The sequence below is a fragment of the Mangifera indica genome, chromosome 2 (genome assembly GCF_011075055.1).
Source record: "Mangifera indica cultivar Alphonso chromosome 2, CATAS_Mindica_2.1, whole genome shotgun sequence".
Classification (NCBI taxonomy): Eukaryota; Viridiplantae; Streptophyta; class Magnoliopsida; order Sapindales; family Anacardiaceae; genus Mangifera; species Mangifera indica.
Window position 1 is genome coordinate 3,594,737 of NC_058138.1, and position 19,471 is coordinate 3,614,207.

General features: G+C 32.3%; 3 protein-coding genes across 5 annotated transcripts; 2 read left to right on the top strand and 1 right to left on the bottom strand.

The window, feature by feature from the left end:
- Positions 1–1,747: 1,747 nt before the first annotated feature.
- LOC123198296 (transmembrane protein 208 homolog) lies at positions 1,748–5,200 on the bottom strand. 2 transcript variants are annotated; one of them, XM_044612994.1, is made up of 6 exons: positions 5,029–5,200; positions 4,202–4,327; positions 3,764–3,957; positions 2,429–2,513; positions 2,262–2,327; positions 1,748–2,169 (listed from the first exon to the last, which is right to left on the bottom strand). In XM_044612994.1, the coding sequence occupies exons 2-6, from the start codon at positions 4,283–4,285 to the stop codon at positions 2,077–2,079; spliced, it is 522 nt and encodes a 173-aa protein (XP_044468929.1). In that variant the 5' UTR covers positions 4,286–4,327; positions 5,029–5,200; the 3' UTR covers positions 1,748–2,076. The 2 variants fall into 2 exon arrangements, with proteins under 2 accessions (XP_044468929.1, XP_044468922.1); XM_044612987.1 differs by having other exon boundaries at positions 4,202–4,305; positions 5,029–5,198.
- Positions 5,201–7,018: 1,818 nt separating this feature from the next.
- LOC123209369 lies at positions 7,019–13,318 on the top strand. Of its 2 annotated transcripts, none has more exons than XM_044627378.1 (6): positions 7,019–7,375; positions 10,234–10,428; positions 10,525–10,641; positions 10,801–10,950; positions 11,902–11,960; positions 12,878–13,318. In XM_044627378.1, the coding sequence occupies exons 1-6, from the start codon at positions 7,145–7,147 to the stop codon at positions 13,011–13,013; spliced, it is 888 nt and encodes a 295-aa protein (XP_044483313.1). In that variant the 5' UTR covers positions 7,019–7,144; the 3' UTR covers positions 13,014–13,318. The 2 variants fall into 2 exon arrangements, with proteins under 2 accessions (XP_044483313.1, XP_044483314.1); XM_044627379.1 differs by having other exon boundaries at positions 7,222–7,375; positions 10,207–10,428.
- Positions 13,319–15,032: 1,714 nt separating this feature from the next.
- LOC123203847 (acyl carrier protein 2, mitochondrial-like) lies at positions 15,033–17,458 on the top strand. Its single transcript, XM_044620299.1, has 2 exons — positions 15,033–15,410; positions 17,014–17,458. Exons 1-2 carry the CDS (start codon positions 15,192–15,194, stop codon positions 17,188–17,190), a joined length of 396 nt encoding a protein of 131 aa, XP_044476234.1. The 5' UTR covers positions 15,033–15,191; the 3' UTR covers positions 17,191–17,458.
- Positions 17,459–19,471: the final 2,013 nt, after the last annotated feature.

A 19,471-nucleotide genomic window follows, 5' to 3' on the forward strand; every position in this document is an offset into this window, starting at 1 on the left:
TATACACAAATAATAACATGTCATTCTGTGATTCAGTAATTTTAAATTCGAGATAAAATAACCTTAATTATATGGTGATATGTCGTCATTTGTGTAGTTAGTACTACTCAATTATATGATGACACATTATTTATATACTCAATTACATACTTAAAAATGAGCATAAATAGTTTTATTGAAAATAAAATAATCAATTGCAATTCACTAATAGCTAAAGGATGAAAATGCAATTAACTAACTCTTTGTATTGTAATTTTTTCCTAACAATATGGAGAGCCACAAAAAATTTCTATCCTTCTCTATAAATTAAACCCAATTCATTCTTGCATTTTTCCAACAAAATGATCATCAACCAAATTCATCTCTTCACAACCCTTCTAGCTTTTCTTTTTCTCTTAGACAAACCTTGTAATGCACTAGCAAATGACAAAAACATCGTCGCAAAATCGTGTAATCTCACTGAGTTTCCTCACGAATGCATATCAAATTTAGCATCCGATCCTCAGAGCCCAAGCGTAGATCTTATCGGCCTTTTGAAGATTGCCTATCAATTATCTGCGACCAAAGTGAACAATACTTTGTTATTAACATCCCAGTTGGTATTCAATTCAACTGACTATGAAGCTTGGTCATTTCTCCAAGTTTGTCTAAGTTATTATAAGTCCATTGCTAAACAGATTTCCACAGAAGGCATCGTGGCTTTGGATGAGAAGAAATATGACAAGGCTTATGAGGTTCTTGAGACTGCAAATCGTGCCATTGTTGGTTGTAACAACACCAAACAAGCTCAGTTGTATGAAAATAATAGAATGAATTATAGGTTTATAAAGGATACCATGGCGATTTTACATAAACTTTTCTGAGATTTATGTTATGATATATTCTTGAGATCTTTATGTGGACATGAACAGAAAATTCAGAATTATGGGTTGTTTTTATCCTTTGTAACATATTTTTACATGCAAATATACAGAGGGTAGCATTGCGAACACAAATTTATGCAGAAACGATTACATGTCATTATATAATTGAATGATTTGAAATTAATGATAAAATAACATTCATTCACATAATGACATTATCGTTTATACTCAAGTTTATGCACATAATTTTACTGATATGTAAATAACATAATGATTTAGGGATTTTTTTATTAATACATAAATGAAACCTCATTACATAAAACTTCTCATTTATTTTAAAAGCAATGTTATGGGTACATAGTTTTGAATACACAATTGAATATATAAGTTATGTGTCATCATGTAATTGAATGTTACTTTATTCTTAATTCAAAATTACTCAATCATATGCATATAATCTATGTATCTAATTATATTCTCAAAACTGTGTGAATATAGTTTTATTGTTTTTAAATTCAACATATTTGCCGAGTCTCATTCTTTCTATCATTTTCTGAATCTAAGGTCTTCTACCCGAATGTGTAGGTGGTGTGTCTAATCACTGAGTGTTAAATCCAAAAGGAGTTTAACCGCACAACACTATCACACAATCAAAGAAGTGCCCTCTGATACAAAGGTTCAAGCCAGGTGATCAGCAGTATTGTTATTAGAACTCTCGCTATTACCAAATTATTTGTGGCTGAAACCAATGCTCAGGCCTAGGCCTAGAAAATGTGGTATTTGAATACGGATGAGAACCCATGTCTCACTTTCTGGGCAATCTCTTCCTCCAGTTCTGATGTTCAGCTATGGCTTTCTTGACTTCCATGTAGAAGCAATTTACATAAAATAAAAAAGTTCATCAATCCATTATTTTTTTAATAATTATGATGCTAGTTCAGTAATAATATGCAACAAGTCACAGCAGCATGCACGCTAGCTCTCAGTGCCTGAAAATTGTGTATATGAAGTACCAACTTTTGACAAGCTCTAAAAACTCCTAACAAAAGATTACATCAAAATCTCTCAGTTTTTCTTTCGGTTGGCAAAGCAAAGTTCAAGTTCATCCATGACTATTTCACTTCTTGCACTAGGCAGTTCAACACTTACAATGACTAACAGTGCAAAGGTTAAGAGCAACATTTGTTGACGAGAGTTCATATAAGTTGTTACACTATCTGGTTCTTGTCTTGACAAACTTGCCTCGAGAAACCTTCCTCTCCATCTTTTCTCTCTTTTTCCGTGTCTTCTCGTCCTCCATGACTCCCTGGTTGACAAGATAAGATTCAAATTTAGATTGATGAGCAAACACTCCGTCTTCAAAAAAATTGATTAAGTGAAAAAGTGAAAAGTCCCCACCTCAGAACCTTGCGGCAAAAATCCTTTGATGAAGCCAAAGGATTGGTATGCTCCATAGGCCGGTATCTAGAACCAATTAAAGGAAATTAACTATCAAATCTCTATAGTCTAGCACTACCTAAATGAATGATATCATTCTATCGTTTGTTGAAGTAGAAGGATCATACCACTAGGTATGTGTACCAAAATTTCTCAGAGAGGATGGACATGATTTGCACAAAGCTTGTAATGTAGATTATGTCATGCATATAGCTGAAAGAGATAACCAACTGTGAGAATATATTTATCATATTCGAAAAGTAAGAAACAGTTGTCCGCATGAACAAATGCTAGAAGCAGTTCATTAAGTGTACATAGAAGATTCACCATGAAATAAAATAGTTACCTAAGGAATTATTATTTTGATAAATATTGAATGCCAATCTTATATGCACACCATATATAAAAGATGTGCCTTGTAAGACATGAAGTTCCTCATTTCAGTTAAGTTGCTAAGCTTACAAGAATCTGGTCTAATAATTCCATGGTATTTAGTAAGAAAGAGTCAAAATTTGGTCCAAAGGGAAAAGACTGGTAGTCAATTATAAATTTGACAAAAATAAATGATTTCTATGATATTCGTGAGTGAAGGACAATGATTTTGCTTACAAGGGAAAGTAGGTTAGTTAATGGCAAGTAGACACAGCCGGGTTAAATTTGATATATCGTAATTTTGCTGACCATTCTTCTAAGTGTCCTAGTAAGGGCTGTTTCCATTGGCAAATGAACTGGCATTACTTAATGTGTTCTACTGTCCATTTTTACTTTCAATATTTGGTAACATTGAAACCTAAGATTTACCATATCCCACCAATTTACCACTCAAGCAAATGATACATATTATGCTAGATGCCTACACCAGAGAATACAACCCAAATAATGATGTACTTCTTTATTAATACCCCGCGAGTATAAATAATCAGAAAAGCATTATAGATCATCTTGGAAAAGTGAATGCTCCCATACACGTAAATCAACAAGAATTCATCTAATTGGTAATCTAATCAAAAGTAAAGTAAAGTAAAGAACAGATTGTAAGAGGAATATCCAAGGGCCCGTCTAACATTCCTCTCTTTTGGCTCAAAGCTAACTTGTTTTTAAGAAAAATATGGCTTGGCTCCTTACAGTAAAAATGGAGAGGTTATTTAAATTGATACAAGATACAGAAATAGAAGAAGGGTTATTCAAACTAATCACAGAAAAGTATAGAAGAGAACATGAAGCTTTTATGGAATTTCATTTTGGCCTAAGCACCAAAGAGTACAGTGACATAAGTTTATATAATAGCAAGGTTAAAGCTCCAAAGATAAAGTGAATAATTCCCATGGCTCTTTTTAGTAGCTTTACTAACAAATAATTAAGCAGAGATGCTGATTTAAATTAACCATGTAGCATATAGAAGCATCACAAAGCCATGGATTGAAAATGAAAGAAAAACTAGGTGTAAATGAGACAGGCCATACCCACAAATTCCACCAGTGCTCATATCAAATCCACCGTCAAGAAGATCCCCATCATAGGCATAAGTAGGTTTGGCCATTGAAGCAAGCTGGTGATATGGAATTACATATGCCACACTTGTCAACGCTAAGCCCATCAATTGTTTCCATGTGAATGAAGAATGGTAGATCAGCATCCTCACCACGATATATATCACCTAAATATATACAACTCACATCATCAACTTAGTAGATCAAATTCCCAATTCCTATAAAGGATGTAACATTCAAAATTATACATAGCGTTAACAAAAAGCAAGAGGGCAAAATTGAAAATATTAAAAAAAAAAAAACCATCCCCAAGAGGGGACCTCATAATTAGCAATCTAGTTTTGCATAACAAGCAAATCAATTTAATGAATTAAGCAAGTGAATAGGATAGAATAGGGAATAAGCACTTACATTGCAAGCAATGATGAGGCGACGAAGCTTTTCCATATGACGAGCATTCTCTTCCTTGCGTTTCTTGGCACCTTGATTTGCCATGTCTCTCTTATCTCTAATCTCTGTTTTGCACAAAGCAAAAATCTGCTTGCTCAATGATAGTCAAACAAGACAAGCAAGACTCTCAAAATATACCAAACAAAGCACTTAAATTGCACATTCTAAATAGCTGAATTGAACCACCCAAGACAGAACACTTGAAATTCTCTGCGATCCCCACAAACATATCTCATTTTTCCAACTATAAAAGGCTATAACATAATAGGCAATAAAATCTTACAAGCAAATTCAATGCCTTCTCATACACATGTAAACATATTAACAGCACAAACCGAAACAACAGTTGATCACACACACTTTAAACGGATTTGTATGTTACCAAAAAATTTCTAATCATACATGCTTTTACCCTCAATGGTAATCAAAGCACTCAGCTATAACAATAAAACTGCAACATATCAACAGAATAACAAAAAACCAACTTGAATCAGCTTAAAAACCAATCATCCATGCATATAATAATTGGATAAATTGCTTAAAAACAGCCAAAAAAAACCCTCGTTTAATGCTTTTTTTCTGTTTCATAATTTGGCATAATCCCAATGAAACAAACAAAACCATTTGATATTTTTCTCGGACAACAAATAAGATGTATTTAAAATGGCAAAACAATTAGAACCCCGATGCAAAATTGTATTAAAATACACTACAAAACAAAGAAAATTAGCGAAAAAAAACATAACCCCAAAAAATTCCGAGTGAAAACGTTAGTGTAAAAGAAGAACCTTTAACTTTTTATGAAGAAAAATGATAGAAACGAATCCCTGAAGCCGATCACCAAGTTCAAAACGGCGTTCTGCACCTGCGTTTGACGAGAAATAAATTAAAGGAATAAAATGGCTGAACTTTATTACAGAGCGGATCGGGGCATAAGAAAGAGACAGAAACCGAGCCAGGGTTCAGCTTATTGCTGATAATTACTTTTAACCCCCCAAAGGTTTTCACATAAGTTCCCCAAAGCGTGTTTCCTAATTGTATAACCCTTCTCACCGAGGCCTTTTCATATTTGATCAATCTCAAGTGGTTTTCTTCTCCAATTATTTATTATTTTGAAGGCCAAAATGATTTATTCTCATTTAAAGATTATTGCTTTTTTAAAATTCTATTATTTAATTTTTAAAAACCTTTTTACTCACATATAAACTATTAAATCTGTTAGTTTTAAAGGTAAAATTATTATTTTACTTGTAATATAAAAATAAACTAAAATTTTATATCATTTTTTCTACTCAATCCTAAAAAATAATAATTCTCTCTTTAAGCTAAATTTTAAAGAATTATATTTCCTTTTAGGGTCTATACTTTAATATTTGACGCTCTCTCTAGCACTATCATTGGTGGTCTCTCCCTCTTAACGATTCTTCTTCCTTAGGTGGTCTCCCTCAATGCCTCTTCTTCCTTCGGTAGTGTGCGACATTTGTCTAGCAAGATTAATTGTCTTTCCAAACGAAGACGAGTTGTCTTCTTCTTTCCAGACGACTTGTCTTCTTTTGGGAAGACAATTGTTTTCCCAAATGAGCATCGCATACTATTAGAGGGAGAAGAGACATTGAGGGAAACTGTTGGAGGAAAAGGAATTGTTGGGGGAGAGAGATTATCAGGGATGACATCGGAAGGAGTGGCTAGATACTGAAGTGTAAACCCTAGAGGGAAATTCGATTTTTTAAAACTTGGTTAGGAGAAATTGTTATATTTTAGGGTTTAAAGGAGAAAACAATATAACATGTCAAAATCAATAAATTTGGTTAATTTTAATGGCCTATAGACAAGTAAAAAAGTTTTTCAAAGTTAAAAAATGAAAACCTAAACAATTAACAATTTTGGATGAAAACAAGTCTTTTAGCCTATTTTTAATAATTCTTTTAATTTCATATGACTTTCTTCGTTATGTAACTATTTATTAATTGAGTTAGTTGGACTTAATTTTAAATTGATTATCATGAAATTGAGTTAAACTTAAAGTGAGTTTGTTTATGATGAATTTGGCTTCAATATACAAAAATATTATTTTCCACTCAAGGTTTGTTAAAATGACAAATTCTCGCTATTTAAATTAAAAAAAATTAAATTCTAACTTATTATTTATTTTTGTTAATAAGTTAAAAAAACTATTTATTGTGTTTATTTATTTTTGGGATGTAAATATTATTTTTAAAATTTTTGAAAGATATATTGAAATTTAAAAATTTTCAAAAACACTTCAAACTTTTTTGATTGTAAAAAACTCTAAAAAATTTCATTAACACTATAAAATTATACATCATTGAAACCCTGTATTTAATTACTTAAAGGGTTTGTTTCTAATTTTTCTTAATTTGATTTTATATGATAATTTTAAAAAATAAGGTTTTGTAAATATATAAAATAGTAATTTTACATTTTAAAGTTTTTTTTATATTAACCAAGTTTGATTTTAGATGAAAAATTATTATTTATGATAATTCAAGGTGAAAAATAGTTCTTAAGCAAAATTTTGGGGGGAAAATTGTAATTTACTCTTTAATTTCATCTTTATTTTTAATAGGTTCATATTTAAGGAATTTTTTTTTTTGAGATAAATAAAGTTAATACCAAATGGGTAGAAATATAAAAAGAAAATAATTAAAAAAAGGTGAAAACCTTTTTCTTAAAAAAAAAAATAACTTTTACCAACCAAAAGTGCTTATTACAAAAGCAATGCACAAATAAAAACAGAAAGAGAGCAAAAGCAAAGAAAACAAAGTTTTATTGATTGGCCCTTGGAAAAAGAAAAAGGAAAAAATTGTCATATATCATATCAAATCAAAATCAATTTCAGAGTTGTTATTGTAAATTGTTTGGGGAAAAGGCAAAGGCAAAGCTATGAGTGCAGCCTTACCAGTGAGGCTTTTCTTGTTGCCTTCAACATTAACCAACTCCACCATTTCAGCAGCCACTGCCGCCACTTCTCGTCCTTTTTATTCTTCTTCTGATTTTCCCTCCAAATCCCTGAAATCTCCAAACCCTAATTTCTGTTACTCACCTTCTTCCTGTGTTGTGATTAACCATTTTCATTATTATTCATGTTCTGCCAGGAGGACCTCCAACAAAACGGTATACCCACTTGCTGAATTGGTTTTGGATTCTATTTGGTCGTCTAGGTCTCTGTGTTGTTGCTTAAATGTTGGAACTTTTTGGTTGTTATTTTGGAATTGTTGAAACCTTTTGCTTTTGAATTGATATTCATGAATTTTATGTGTAAACCCAGTTGCAAGATTGAATTTTGATTCAGTTTGCACTTCTGGGTTTGTGTTTTTGATTGCTTAATGTTGGAACTTTTGTTGTGTAATTTCTGAAATGTTGAAACTTTCTGCTTTTGTATTTGTTATACATGAATTTTAAGTGAGAACCCAGTTCATGATTGAATTTGATTCATTTTGCTCTTCCGGCTGTTGGTTAAATGTTGGAACTTTTGGGATGTTTTTGTTTTTTTAAATGTTGAGATTCTAATATGGTTTTTAGTGCTTGTGTTCTGACTTGAAGTTTCTAACGACTTGCATGGTTGACTTTGGATTTAATTTTTTTTTCGGGAGTCACTGTTTTATTCCTGTAGTATTGGAACTTTTTTCTTGTTTTTGTGGAAATGGTGAGATTTTAAGTTGGCTTTTGGGGTTTTTTTGTTTTGAAGTTAATTGATGACTTGTATGATTGGTTGTGGATTCCATTTGCTCTTTTGGGTCTCTGTTTTGTTGCTGAAATGTTGAAATTTTTGTTGTTTTTGGGGTTTTTGTTTTGAAGTTAAGGCTTAAGAGTAATACTCTTGAATGTTTGATTTTAGATTCAATTTTCTCTTTGAGTCTCTGCTCAGTTGCTGAATTGTTGAACTGTTGTTTTGTTGTTGAAATATTGAAACCTTTTGCTTTTGAATTGGTTATTCATGTTTGTGTTTAGTTTTTAAGTTTATACCCACGGGTGTGATTAATTTTGGAATCAATTTGATCTTCTGGTATCATTGCTCAAATGTTCGATTTTATGGGTGTTTTTGTTCAACAAAAAATTTGAATTGGTTTTTGTTGTTTGTGTTTTGAATTTGAGCATAAGGTCACTTGCAGAATAGCATTTAGATTGGACATTCTCCTCTGGTTCTCTGTTCTATTGCTAAACTTTTGGAACTCTTGTTATGTTATTGCTGACAAGTTGGAGCTTTTGTTTTTTCCTGTTGAAATGTTGGAACTTTTGTTGAATTGCTGAAAGGTTGAACATTTTTTATTTTTCAATTGGTTTTTCATGTTTGTGTTTTGAATTTGAAGTATAAATCCACTTGCAGAGTAGTTTTTGGGGTGAATTTGCTCTTCCAGGTTTCTGTTCTATTGCTGAAGTATTGGAACTCTTTTGACATGTAATTTCTGAAATCTTGAAATTGTGTTTGAATTTTAAAGATGAGCACTCTTACAGGATAAAATTTGGATTGATTTTAATGGCTGAAGTGTTAGAACTTTTGTTTTAGTTTGGTGATTCATGTTTGTAATTTGAGTTTTAGATAAAACCCATGGTCAGAATGGCTCTTGGGATGAACCTGCTCTTCTGGGTGTTTGTTCTATTGCAAAAATGTTGAAACTTCTGTTATTATGTTGCTTGTTCATGTTTATATATTGAATTTTGAGTGGACCAACTAACCTCATCTGGGTCTCTGTTTTCTACTCATTGTTGGAGCCTAATGGTGTATTCATTTTTATATTTGATTTTAAGTCTGTCCACTTGCACAATAGCTTTTGCAGTGAAAAAGTGTTTCTCAATCTTTGTTTTAAAGCTGAAATATACAAAATTGTATTATTGAATTGCATGTGTCTGATTACATGTTGAATTTAAGTGTACAACTTACATGCATTATGTAATGAAATTTGCTAATATATGGCTTTCGGAAAGAAAAGGCTCTTATGGGTGCATTTTTTAAACTTCTTTTATTAAGTTACTTTTTCATGTATATGTTTTGAGTTTGAGTGTAAATCATGCATGCACAATTTAATTAAGACTTGATATCTAGCTTTTGAAATGAATACTCTTCTGAGTCTACTGCTTCATTGGTGAAATGTGGAAGTGTTTGTTATTTAGTTGCATAATCATGTTTATATTTTGAACTAAACCATATAATATCTTGTGATGCTTGTATATATACCTAGCTAGCAATACTTTACTAATCTATTGCAATTTTTGAGTCAACTAACAATTATAGTTCACTCTTCCATTATTATACAATGTTTATTAATGCATTAATTGCTTTGAAAGGTACATACTGACCTGTTGTTTCTTAAAATACATGGGACTTCTACTCTTCTACATTTAGTAATTATTCTCAAAAGATATATACAAAGGAAAGGAGGTACAATCTGTCAAGCCACTAATTACTAATCCCAAACTACCAATATAGTGGGCTTATTTGATTCTTTGATGACGTGTGTGGCTTTTGAAATTGATTACAGCTCTGTTGATATAATCTATTTACTTGATGGCACTCTTCAAATATGGTATTTGATTATGCATGTGTAGCAGTCTTTCTATATATCATGGTTATTTTGTAAGCATCTAATTGTTTGGACTATGTATCTAGGTACTGGAGTTGTTGGAGTCTAAGGATTTTGTTGAGTTAGTATCATACTATTTCATTACATTTTCAATCATGTTATTGCTTCGTAGGTTTATTGCATGGATTTCCACTTCCTGTAAGCTTACTAAGTGTTGGAGTGTGATGATTCTAAAATATGGATATGTGTAGTTCACATCTAACTTGTTTCTAAGTGCCCAAGTTATACTTCTTTTAAGTCAAGAAAAACGCTCACTAGCTTGAGCTTTGTTAGATATTAAGCCCTTTCTCTCTCCCTCTCTCTGTGTTTGGTGTTATGTGTTATGTGCAGAGCAGTTGGTTTTCACTAATGATTTACTACCAGGGCCTGTGTTTTTATGTACTGGTTTAGTGGCTTTGTGGACACATGAAAAGAGATCAAGACATGGATGGTTGGAGAGAGGAAGAGGAGAATGTGGTTGGCTTGTTTGGTTCCGAAGAAAATGGTGGCACACAGATTCCCACCCAAGCCCAATCGCTTGTGGAAGGATCAGGGGCAGTTTTGGTGTCAGAGTTTAAACCTACTCCTGATGTAGATTATCTACAGGTTCGTGATATATCCATAAATAAATAAAATTCCATTGCTAAGCCGGAGTGTAATCTCTCATAATACTTATAATTTTTTGAAATTTTCTTTATGCAGGAGTTATTGGCTATTCAACAACAAGGGCCCAGAGCTATTGGCTTTTTTGGGACTCGGAATATGGGGTTCATGCATCAAGAACTCATTGAGATTCTGAGTTATGCTTTGGTCATAACTGTAAGACACTATATCTTCTGTCCTGTAAACTTTTTTTGGCACGGTTTGTAGTTGTACAGCTCATCATGTTTTCTCCAAGTTTTGGGAATTCATTATTCTCTTGCAATTTTCGTTCATGTTTTCAATGTTCCTGAACTTGCTGCATAACATCTTTTGCAGAAAAATCATATTTATACATCAGGTGCATCAGGGACTAATGCAGCTGTTATCAGAGGTGCTTTAAGAGCGGAGAAGCCAGAGTTGCTTACAGTCATTTTGCCTCAAAGCTTAAAGAAACAACCACCTGAGAGCCAGGAATTATTGTCAAAAGTAAGTTTGTCATGCAGGGTGGCTTTGCACTTTAATGATTTCATAATTAAGAAGTGTAGAGAAGGGATCTAGAACTTGCTCGGTAGAGTTTCGACTGAAATTCTGTTCTATAGTCAAGAGAGAATTTGGATTCTGTTAATGTTAAAACTGAGCCTGAGTTGATTAAAAATTAAATAAAGATTGAGTAACTCAACTAAGACTTCATTAAATTACCAAATCTCTGTATTACTAAAATATAGACATTTTTAGTATTGTAGTCAAAGTTCTTTTGTGGTGCTTCTGTCATTCAACACTGGTTAGAGGAAACTTAACCTTGAGTATCACATTAAGTATAAAAAATCTCATGAATTTGCACAAACATGCAATTCTCAAATTTGCTTAGCATGAATCTTCTTTTTAGGATCAAGGATAGATACCTGGCGATGTTTTTCCATTATAATTTGAAATTTGTCCCATATGATGAAATAATTATTTGGGGGCAAAGTGCACATCAATCATGAACCATTTGGTTTTCTGACTTTTCTGATTTGGTGACATGCTTGTCTTCCTTTTTTGTCATATCCTCTGTTTCTAATCCCTAGCTTCTCTCTATAATATCTCCTTCCAAGAAAAAATCGATGACTTTATCTCCATTTTTAGACTGTGATGCATGTGAAAATGATGGTTCTACAACTAGAAATCAAGCTTTGTTTGATTGATGTCAATGGATATGATAGTGATAAGTAGAAACTCTTTCAAGCATTATACAGCTTTGCAAGATTAGAACCTATGATCCCTGCAATCCACACCCCTTTGTTTGCATCGTAAGTCATGTGAAAGTCATGTGAAAGAATGTGATACTCATACATAAATAATTACAGGGAAAGTTTACTTGTGGTGAGTCACCTTTCCTTAGTTTGTAGTTTAAGTATCATAAACATGATTTTCTTTTTTTCTTTTTGGAATTTGCAGGTGAAGACTGTGATAGAGAAGCCTCACAATGATCACCTTCCTCTAATAGAAGCAAGCAGGTACTCGATTTTTTTTCTCTTCTTTTTTTATATATATTACCCTTTTTTTCCATGACACAATCTAGTATAGAAATATTGAAGTTAGATTTTCTAGTGCGTTAGTGTTGTTCTTGAGCATAATTCAACTTCCATCCAGAATTTCCACAGTAGTGGAAATGCTTGAAACTCTAAAGAAATAGACAGTGATGCCAGCTCACATGAGTGCATCGCTTCCAGGTCACTTGTACTGTCCAGAGATAAGACGAGAGTGTAAATGCTCTTATATATTGTTATTGCCTTGTTCAGGGCTCTAAGAGGGGTTCAGTTGTCACCAATTTTTGTTTGCTTCTGCATTTTGACAGCGCAAACAGAACTGAATTGATGAACTCATTCTGTCTGCTACATTAAACAGAAGCTTGAGTTCCAGTTCTTATATTTTCTAAGGATCAAGTTTAGTGGTTAAAAGGACAGAGCCCCGTTCAGGGTCACTTGCATAGGAATTTTCCTCAAGTTTCATGTCTACCAAAATTATAGTGCCAGCAGAATCCATAAATTAAAACCCTCTGAAGATTGTGAATAAGAAAGAGCATTTCTAGGCATTAAGGCAGAACTGTTGGTGCAAGAATAGATTAAGAGGCTGAGAAATTAGGATTGTTTTTGATAATCCTAGCTATATTTTATCAATTTTTAGATTCTGAATTTTTTTTTTCAATATGATATGCTAAAATTGTTTTCAGATGAAAAAGCTATAGAAACTGAGGAAAGGTTGTTTTCTGATTTTACTCTGGTTTTTAGAATTGTGTCGGAAAACTGTCTTTGAAAACATTCCTTTTCATTTCATCCAAACACATATCATAAGAATCTTTGTATCCATAATATATGAAAACTGTTTCCCTTTAGTTTGATTGTTTTCTTTTCTGGGTACGGGTGCATCGCAGGCTGTGCAACATGGACATCATCTCACATGTACAACAGGTCATTTGCTTTGCCTTCCATGACAGCAGACTGCTAATGGAAACATGTCAGGAGGCCAAGAATCTGAGGAAAATTGTGACCCTTTTTTACCTTGACTGAATCAGTTCACTGTTCATCTTGTACATTGTTCTAGGGAGATGGAAGAAAAGCAGCTTTGAGGTATCACTTTTGCTAGTGTTCATCTTGTACACTGTTTTTGGGAGATGGAAGAAGAGGAGCTTGAAGGTACCACTTTTGTTTGTAAATTAGGAGAAGAAATCAACAAGTCTTTGCCTTTGTAGATTTGTAATTGTTTTTGGAGCCCATTTGCTCCTATTTCATTGGAATGGTTAATTAAAATTCTCATTGTTTTCTCTTTTTTTTTTTCAAAAATTGTAATACAAAAATCAGCCTGTTTTGAATAACTTGTTTTTCTCAAATGAACATGTTCATGATCATGCATGATTAATATAATCTATTGATCTTCTCTTATGTATTGCTATGGGAAGTGTCGGTAGCTCGATTCGAGTTTGAGGGTTCTTTAGTGTTGTTGAACTAATAATCTTTTTCTTTGGCAAGTTTTTTTTTAAACCTTTTTTTTCTTTTTCATCTTCTTTATGATTTCTTTTTTTTTGGTGTCGTTGTTCAACATTCAAGCCAACTGAAGCTTATTGTTTCGGATTTGAGTCAAGTTTAAATTAGGTAATGTTCAAGGCTTTCCTTGTATCGACCTTACCTTGTGTTGAGTTGTATATAGTTATTGTTGAATTGTATACAACTATAATAGAATTAAAAGAAAACCATATTAGGATTGTAATATATAAAATAGGAAGTTAATTTATTATACTTCTAATTATATTTTGTTGTAATAGTATATTATGATATATTCTATTTACTATCAAATATACATAAATTATTCAATCCAATATTTCATATAGAAAGTCAGAAGCCCTAATTTTTTTTTCGGTAACCTTTTTCGATGACCGATATCCAGTGACCAATATTCCGGTGAGCAATATCCGGTGACCTTTTTCCGTTGCACAATTGGAATACAAAATAAAATAACTAAGTGTGAGAAGTAAATGAAAAGTTTCTTTATTTTAGCGCCTATAATAGTTTTGTAATTAAATAATTATGATGGTTAATAATATTCTAAACTTGAAGAATTTATTATGATAGTTAAATCGTATATTATTTTATATATAAAAATTTTAATTTTTTATATAATGTATTATATATCATGCCGTAAAATATAATTTTTTAAAAATAATATAAAAAAATAAAAAATTAATTATTGCATCATCATTATAAAAAATATAACAAATATACCATTATTATCTTATCATTTATTTTAAATAGTATATTAATTTATATCGATAATATGTATTGTATTATATGATACATCGATCATTTTGATAATTTTATATAGGCCAAAAGACATATTCCCACCCAAGGTTTACTCTAGTTCTAAATTTTTACCCACTAAATTTTAAAAATCTAAATATTTATTTATAAGTTTTTAAAACTAACAAAATCTGTTAGTTCTAGGGGTAAAATTGTTATTTAACTAGTGATATTAAAAAATAAAACTTAAACTCATTTTCTATCTGAAATCTTAAAATTAACAATTTCCCCCTTAGATTTAAGTTTTGAAAAGTTACATTTTCCCTTTAGGGTTTCAATTTTTTAGTAACAATTTTTTAATTAATGACCGCCTTCTTCAATGCTCTCCCGACGATGTCTCTCTCTCTGGTGTTGTCTCTCTTTCTTGACCATCTCTCCTAGCGTTTCACTTAATTATCTCCAGATAATCATCTTCGTTTTGACGATTCATCGTCATCGGAAAAAAGATGCAGACAAATTATCTTTTATTGACAACGATTTATCTTTATCTTTATCTGAACGATGATAAATCGTTTCACGAATAAGATTCATTTAAACGAATCATTTGTTATTTAGACAAATAATTCATCTTTAGATGAATGATTCGTCTGAAGATAATTGAGCATGACATCGGGAGAATAACCGAAATCGAGAGGTAATGTCAGAGAGAAAGAGACTTATTGTTTTCCACATATAGATTATGATATTGTTTTTCACGACAAAGTATTATAAATCCTTAGATGTTAATAATCATAAATTTTACTTGTTTTCCCTAATAAATTCGCAAACAGCATAAGGTGACGAAATTTTCCCCTCACAACGGCTATTTATTATCTTTCTCAGTCTCTCGTTGAAACCCTATTTCTCAAACAGAGCACGATAAGCTTGTTCGTCTTCGTCTTAATAATAATCAAAATGGCGGCGAGAGGTACCTTGCTTAAGTACGTGAGAGTGAACGTAAACACAGTATCTGGAAACCCTCGCACCACCGCCACCAACCTCTTCTCCCTCTCCTTCAATGCCATACGCCGTCGTTTCTCCGAGGAGGTCCGAGGTTCCTTCCTCGATAAATCTGAAGTCACCGATCGCGTCGTTTCCGTCGTTAAAAACTTTCAGAAAATTGACCCTTCCAAGGTAACAAAAAATAAATTAAATAAATGTAATTTAAAAAATATGTATTTTGGTTATGAAGTTGTGAAATTGATACTTCCAAGTGATTTATTTATCGCCTAGAATTCATTTTATAATTTATAGGCAGAGTGGTAGCATTATTGGATTACTTAGAATGTAACGTAGATTTGTGAATTTCTGTAACTGCTGTTTAATTGCATTTGCTTATGATGTCGGGAAATTGATACTTTAAAGGTAACAAATATAAATGTAAATAAAAATAATAAACAACATTTAGTAGCGTATGAAGTTGGAAATTGATGCTTCCAAGTGAGTTGTTTGATGCCAAGATTTGGATTTTTATCATTTATAAGCAGATTATTGGGTTAGTTCCCAGGTAAAATGTAGGTTTTTTTTTTTTTTTTTTAAATAATACTACCACTTGATTGCATTTGCCTTTTGAAGTCGGGAAATTGGAACTTCAAAGGTGAAATTTTTGTTAGTTAGAAGATTTTTTATTTTGCCATTTTGTGTAGTGTGCGGTGGTTTTGTTTCCATATGCCTCTTGTATGTGTTGTTTGTTTTGCGGGGTTCTGTTATGTTACAGGATTTGTTGGATTCTTTATCTGGGTACTGTTGTGAGAATAAAATTCTTTTAAATTTGGTAACGTCAGGATACATATACCAGTAATGTTTTTTGTATTCGTACTGATAAAATGAAAGTATATGAACTGCAATATTGATGCTTTTTAAAGTGGTTTTGAACTTTTGCTTCTTATGCAGCTCACTTGTTCTGGGTTTAGAACCAATGGTGTGGAGTTGGTCTAGTCCTTAATTGCTAGGTGGATTTGGATTTCATGGAGTGTAGCATTCTTTTATGAGGACATTTTAGCTGTAAAAAGAAAATGTACCCTGTTTGTTATAAAGAATTCATGTATGAATAATTTCTTTTCTGACTGGAATGATAGCAGAATGTATAAATTCTTGTCTGACTAGAACAATAGCATATAGTATAAAGTGGTTGAAATCTTTGTTCACATATTCTGTTAAATGCTGAAGTTTTATACCAAATTTTATTTGTTTAAGATCTTTGGTGACATTAGAAGTCTTTTGAGGATCCTGTAACAATTGCATGGAAGGGATGAAACATATTTATAATGTCTTCAGCTCAGTCAGTAGTCATATGGACCCAAGTGAGTCTGTCAGCAGGCCTGAAACGTGGTTTAAACCATATTTCTCAATATCCTTGATCAATAAGCTTACAATATCTGGAGTTGTTTATTTGCATCCCGTGAATGTATGTTTTCTAGTCATTGATGCTTATTTACTTGCATAGGCAGCTATAGCTTGTAAGTTTTATGTAAGCACTTGTCAATTGCTGATGTATCACCTAATGGAGGGATTAATCTCCAGTGTCTTATTCCTTTGTTCAATTATAACTCTTTAGGTTTCTGATCTTGTACTTTGGGTGTTTGACATGTCATGCTTATGTTACTTTTCTGTTTCTTATACTCTTTAGCCACAAGAACTTTTTAACTTTACGAAACAGCTGTTTTGTCATCCATAAATTTTTTCATACCCCTTGTTCGAGGAAATCATTGTGGATTCGGGTGATTCTTTTCTGCAGGTTACACCAAATGCCCATTTCCGAAACGATCTTGGTTTAGACAGTTTGGATACTGTGGAGATTGTGATGGCACTTGAAGAAGAATTCGGATTTGAGATTCCAGACAATGAATCAGACAAGATCAGCAGCATCAACCTGGTGGTAGATTTCATTGCTTCTCACCCTCAAGCCAAGTAGGGAGAAAGTATTACTCAGTATTTTTGTTTTCATCATTAGAATCGTAGAACTTTCATATGTTTCTTAAAGAATGATTTTTTTAATGCCCTTTTTTTTTTTGACTCCATATGAATCTGTTGAAATAAATTGTTTTGAGAGCTTGCTGTGTCAACGATGCTCACCTTTTGAATTAACGGAAGGAAATTGTAATGTTTGAATGCCCTGAACTGAAATTGGTTCCGCTAGCATTTCATTCTAATAAAATTATTTAGGACATTTTTTGTTAGAAGTCTTTAAGAGCGTGGATGTTTTTTCTCTTTTTTTTGCTTTTTTCTGAAATATTATATACAATTAATTTCTGTTTTTGTTGGCATGTGATTTTTAACTCAAATTTTGTTTTTTTACATGAACTATGGTTGAATTTGAGTCGAGTTAATTTGAGCTCGATTGTTTGCTTAACTCGATCAAGCCCAAAACAAGTGATTTCTAGGCTAGCTCAAGCTTGAGTTTAGGGGTGTGGTACTATTAAGCTTGAGTTTAGGGGTGTGGTACTATTAAGCTTGAGCTTAAGGGTGTCCAACTTGATAGTTTTGCTAGTCTAAATGAGCTTTATGAATTGAGTATATTGTTTTCTTATTAATTTAGAGTATAGAACGTTACAATATATACAATTACAGAGAAGACATAAAAGGAAATAAATTAAATCCCTAAAAATATATTTTATCTTAATATGCTCTGATAACCTTTCTAATATAACAGAATACAACTCAATACTCTCCTTCAAACTGGAACATATAAATCATATACGCCAAACTTGTTACACATGAAATTAATTTGAGGCCCTCGAAGAGATTTAGTAAGTATATCCGTTAGTTGATCATTTGAACTGACATGATTTGTAGAGATACAACAGGACAAAATCTTTTCTCTCACAAAATGACAATCGGAGAGAAAGTCTCATAATAATCAAGACCGTATCTCTGAGTGTATCCTTTAGCAACCAACCGCACTTTCAATTTGTCAATCTGACCATCAGGACCAACTTTAATAGTATAGATTCACCGACATCCAACCATTGAATGACCAGGAGGCAAAGGAACTAGTTCCTAAGTATTAGTATCATGCAGAGTAGACATCTCATCCACCATTGATTGTCGCTATCTGGGATTAGATAATGCCTTATGAACAGTAGTAAAGATAGATATAGAGGATAAAGTGGATACAAAGACATAGTATGGTGAAGATAAACGATGATAACTCAGAAAATTATAGATGGGATGAGGATTACGAGTTGAGTGTATACCTTTGAGAATAACGATGGGAAATTGATCATCAAAAGGTAAGACCGCAAGGATAGAGGATTCTGGAGCAGGAAGTGGGTGCATCGGGTCCGGAGAGACTGTCTCACCTGAAGGAGAAGCAAGGCCATCACCTGTAGAATAACTAGTGGGTGTAAGCTCTGCACTAATCGAAGACTGGTTAGTCGAAGAGTGTGAATTTAGTAGGGGAACAATGTAGCAAACAGGAAAAACTTTTATGATAGGAAACTTGTCTAGTTGAGAAGAAGACAAAAAATAAAGAGAAGATTAAAAAAATATAACATCTACAGAAAGATAGTAACGACGTGTAGTAGAAGAATAACATCGATAACATTTTTGAAGACACGAGTATCCAAGAAAAACATATTTAATGGAACGAACATACAATTTATCTCGATCAGAAGATAAATTATGAACAAAATACGTACATCCAAAGAAACAAGGTTGAAGAGGAAACAATGACTAATTAGGATATAAAATAGAGTGAGGTACTTGATCCTACAAGACTGAAGAAGACATTCTATTAATCAAGAAACAAACAGTAAGAACAACATCAACCCAAAAATGAAAAGGTGCATGACTATGTATGAGTAAAGTACGGGCAGTTTTAATAAGATGCGAATTTTTACGTTCTACAATTCTATTTTGTTGTGGAGTATGAGCACAAAAGGATTGATGTAGAATTTTCTTAGATGCAAAAAATTTAGTAAAGGGAGCGAAAAAATAATCACTGACATTATCATTACGTAATGTATGAATAGTAGTAGAGAATTGTGTTTCAACTTCAGCACAAAAAGATTCAAAAATAGAAAATAATTCAGATATATTCTTCATTAAAAATAATCAAGTGCAACGTGAATAATCATCAATAAATGTAACAAAATATTGAAAACTTAAAACAGACATGACTCAATTAAGACCTCATATATCGGAATAGACTAATTCAAAAGGTGATGTAGCCCGATTATTGACACGTCTTGGAA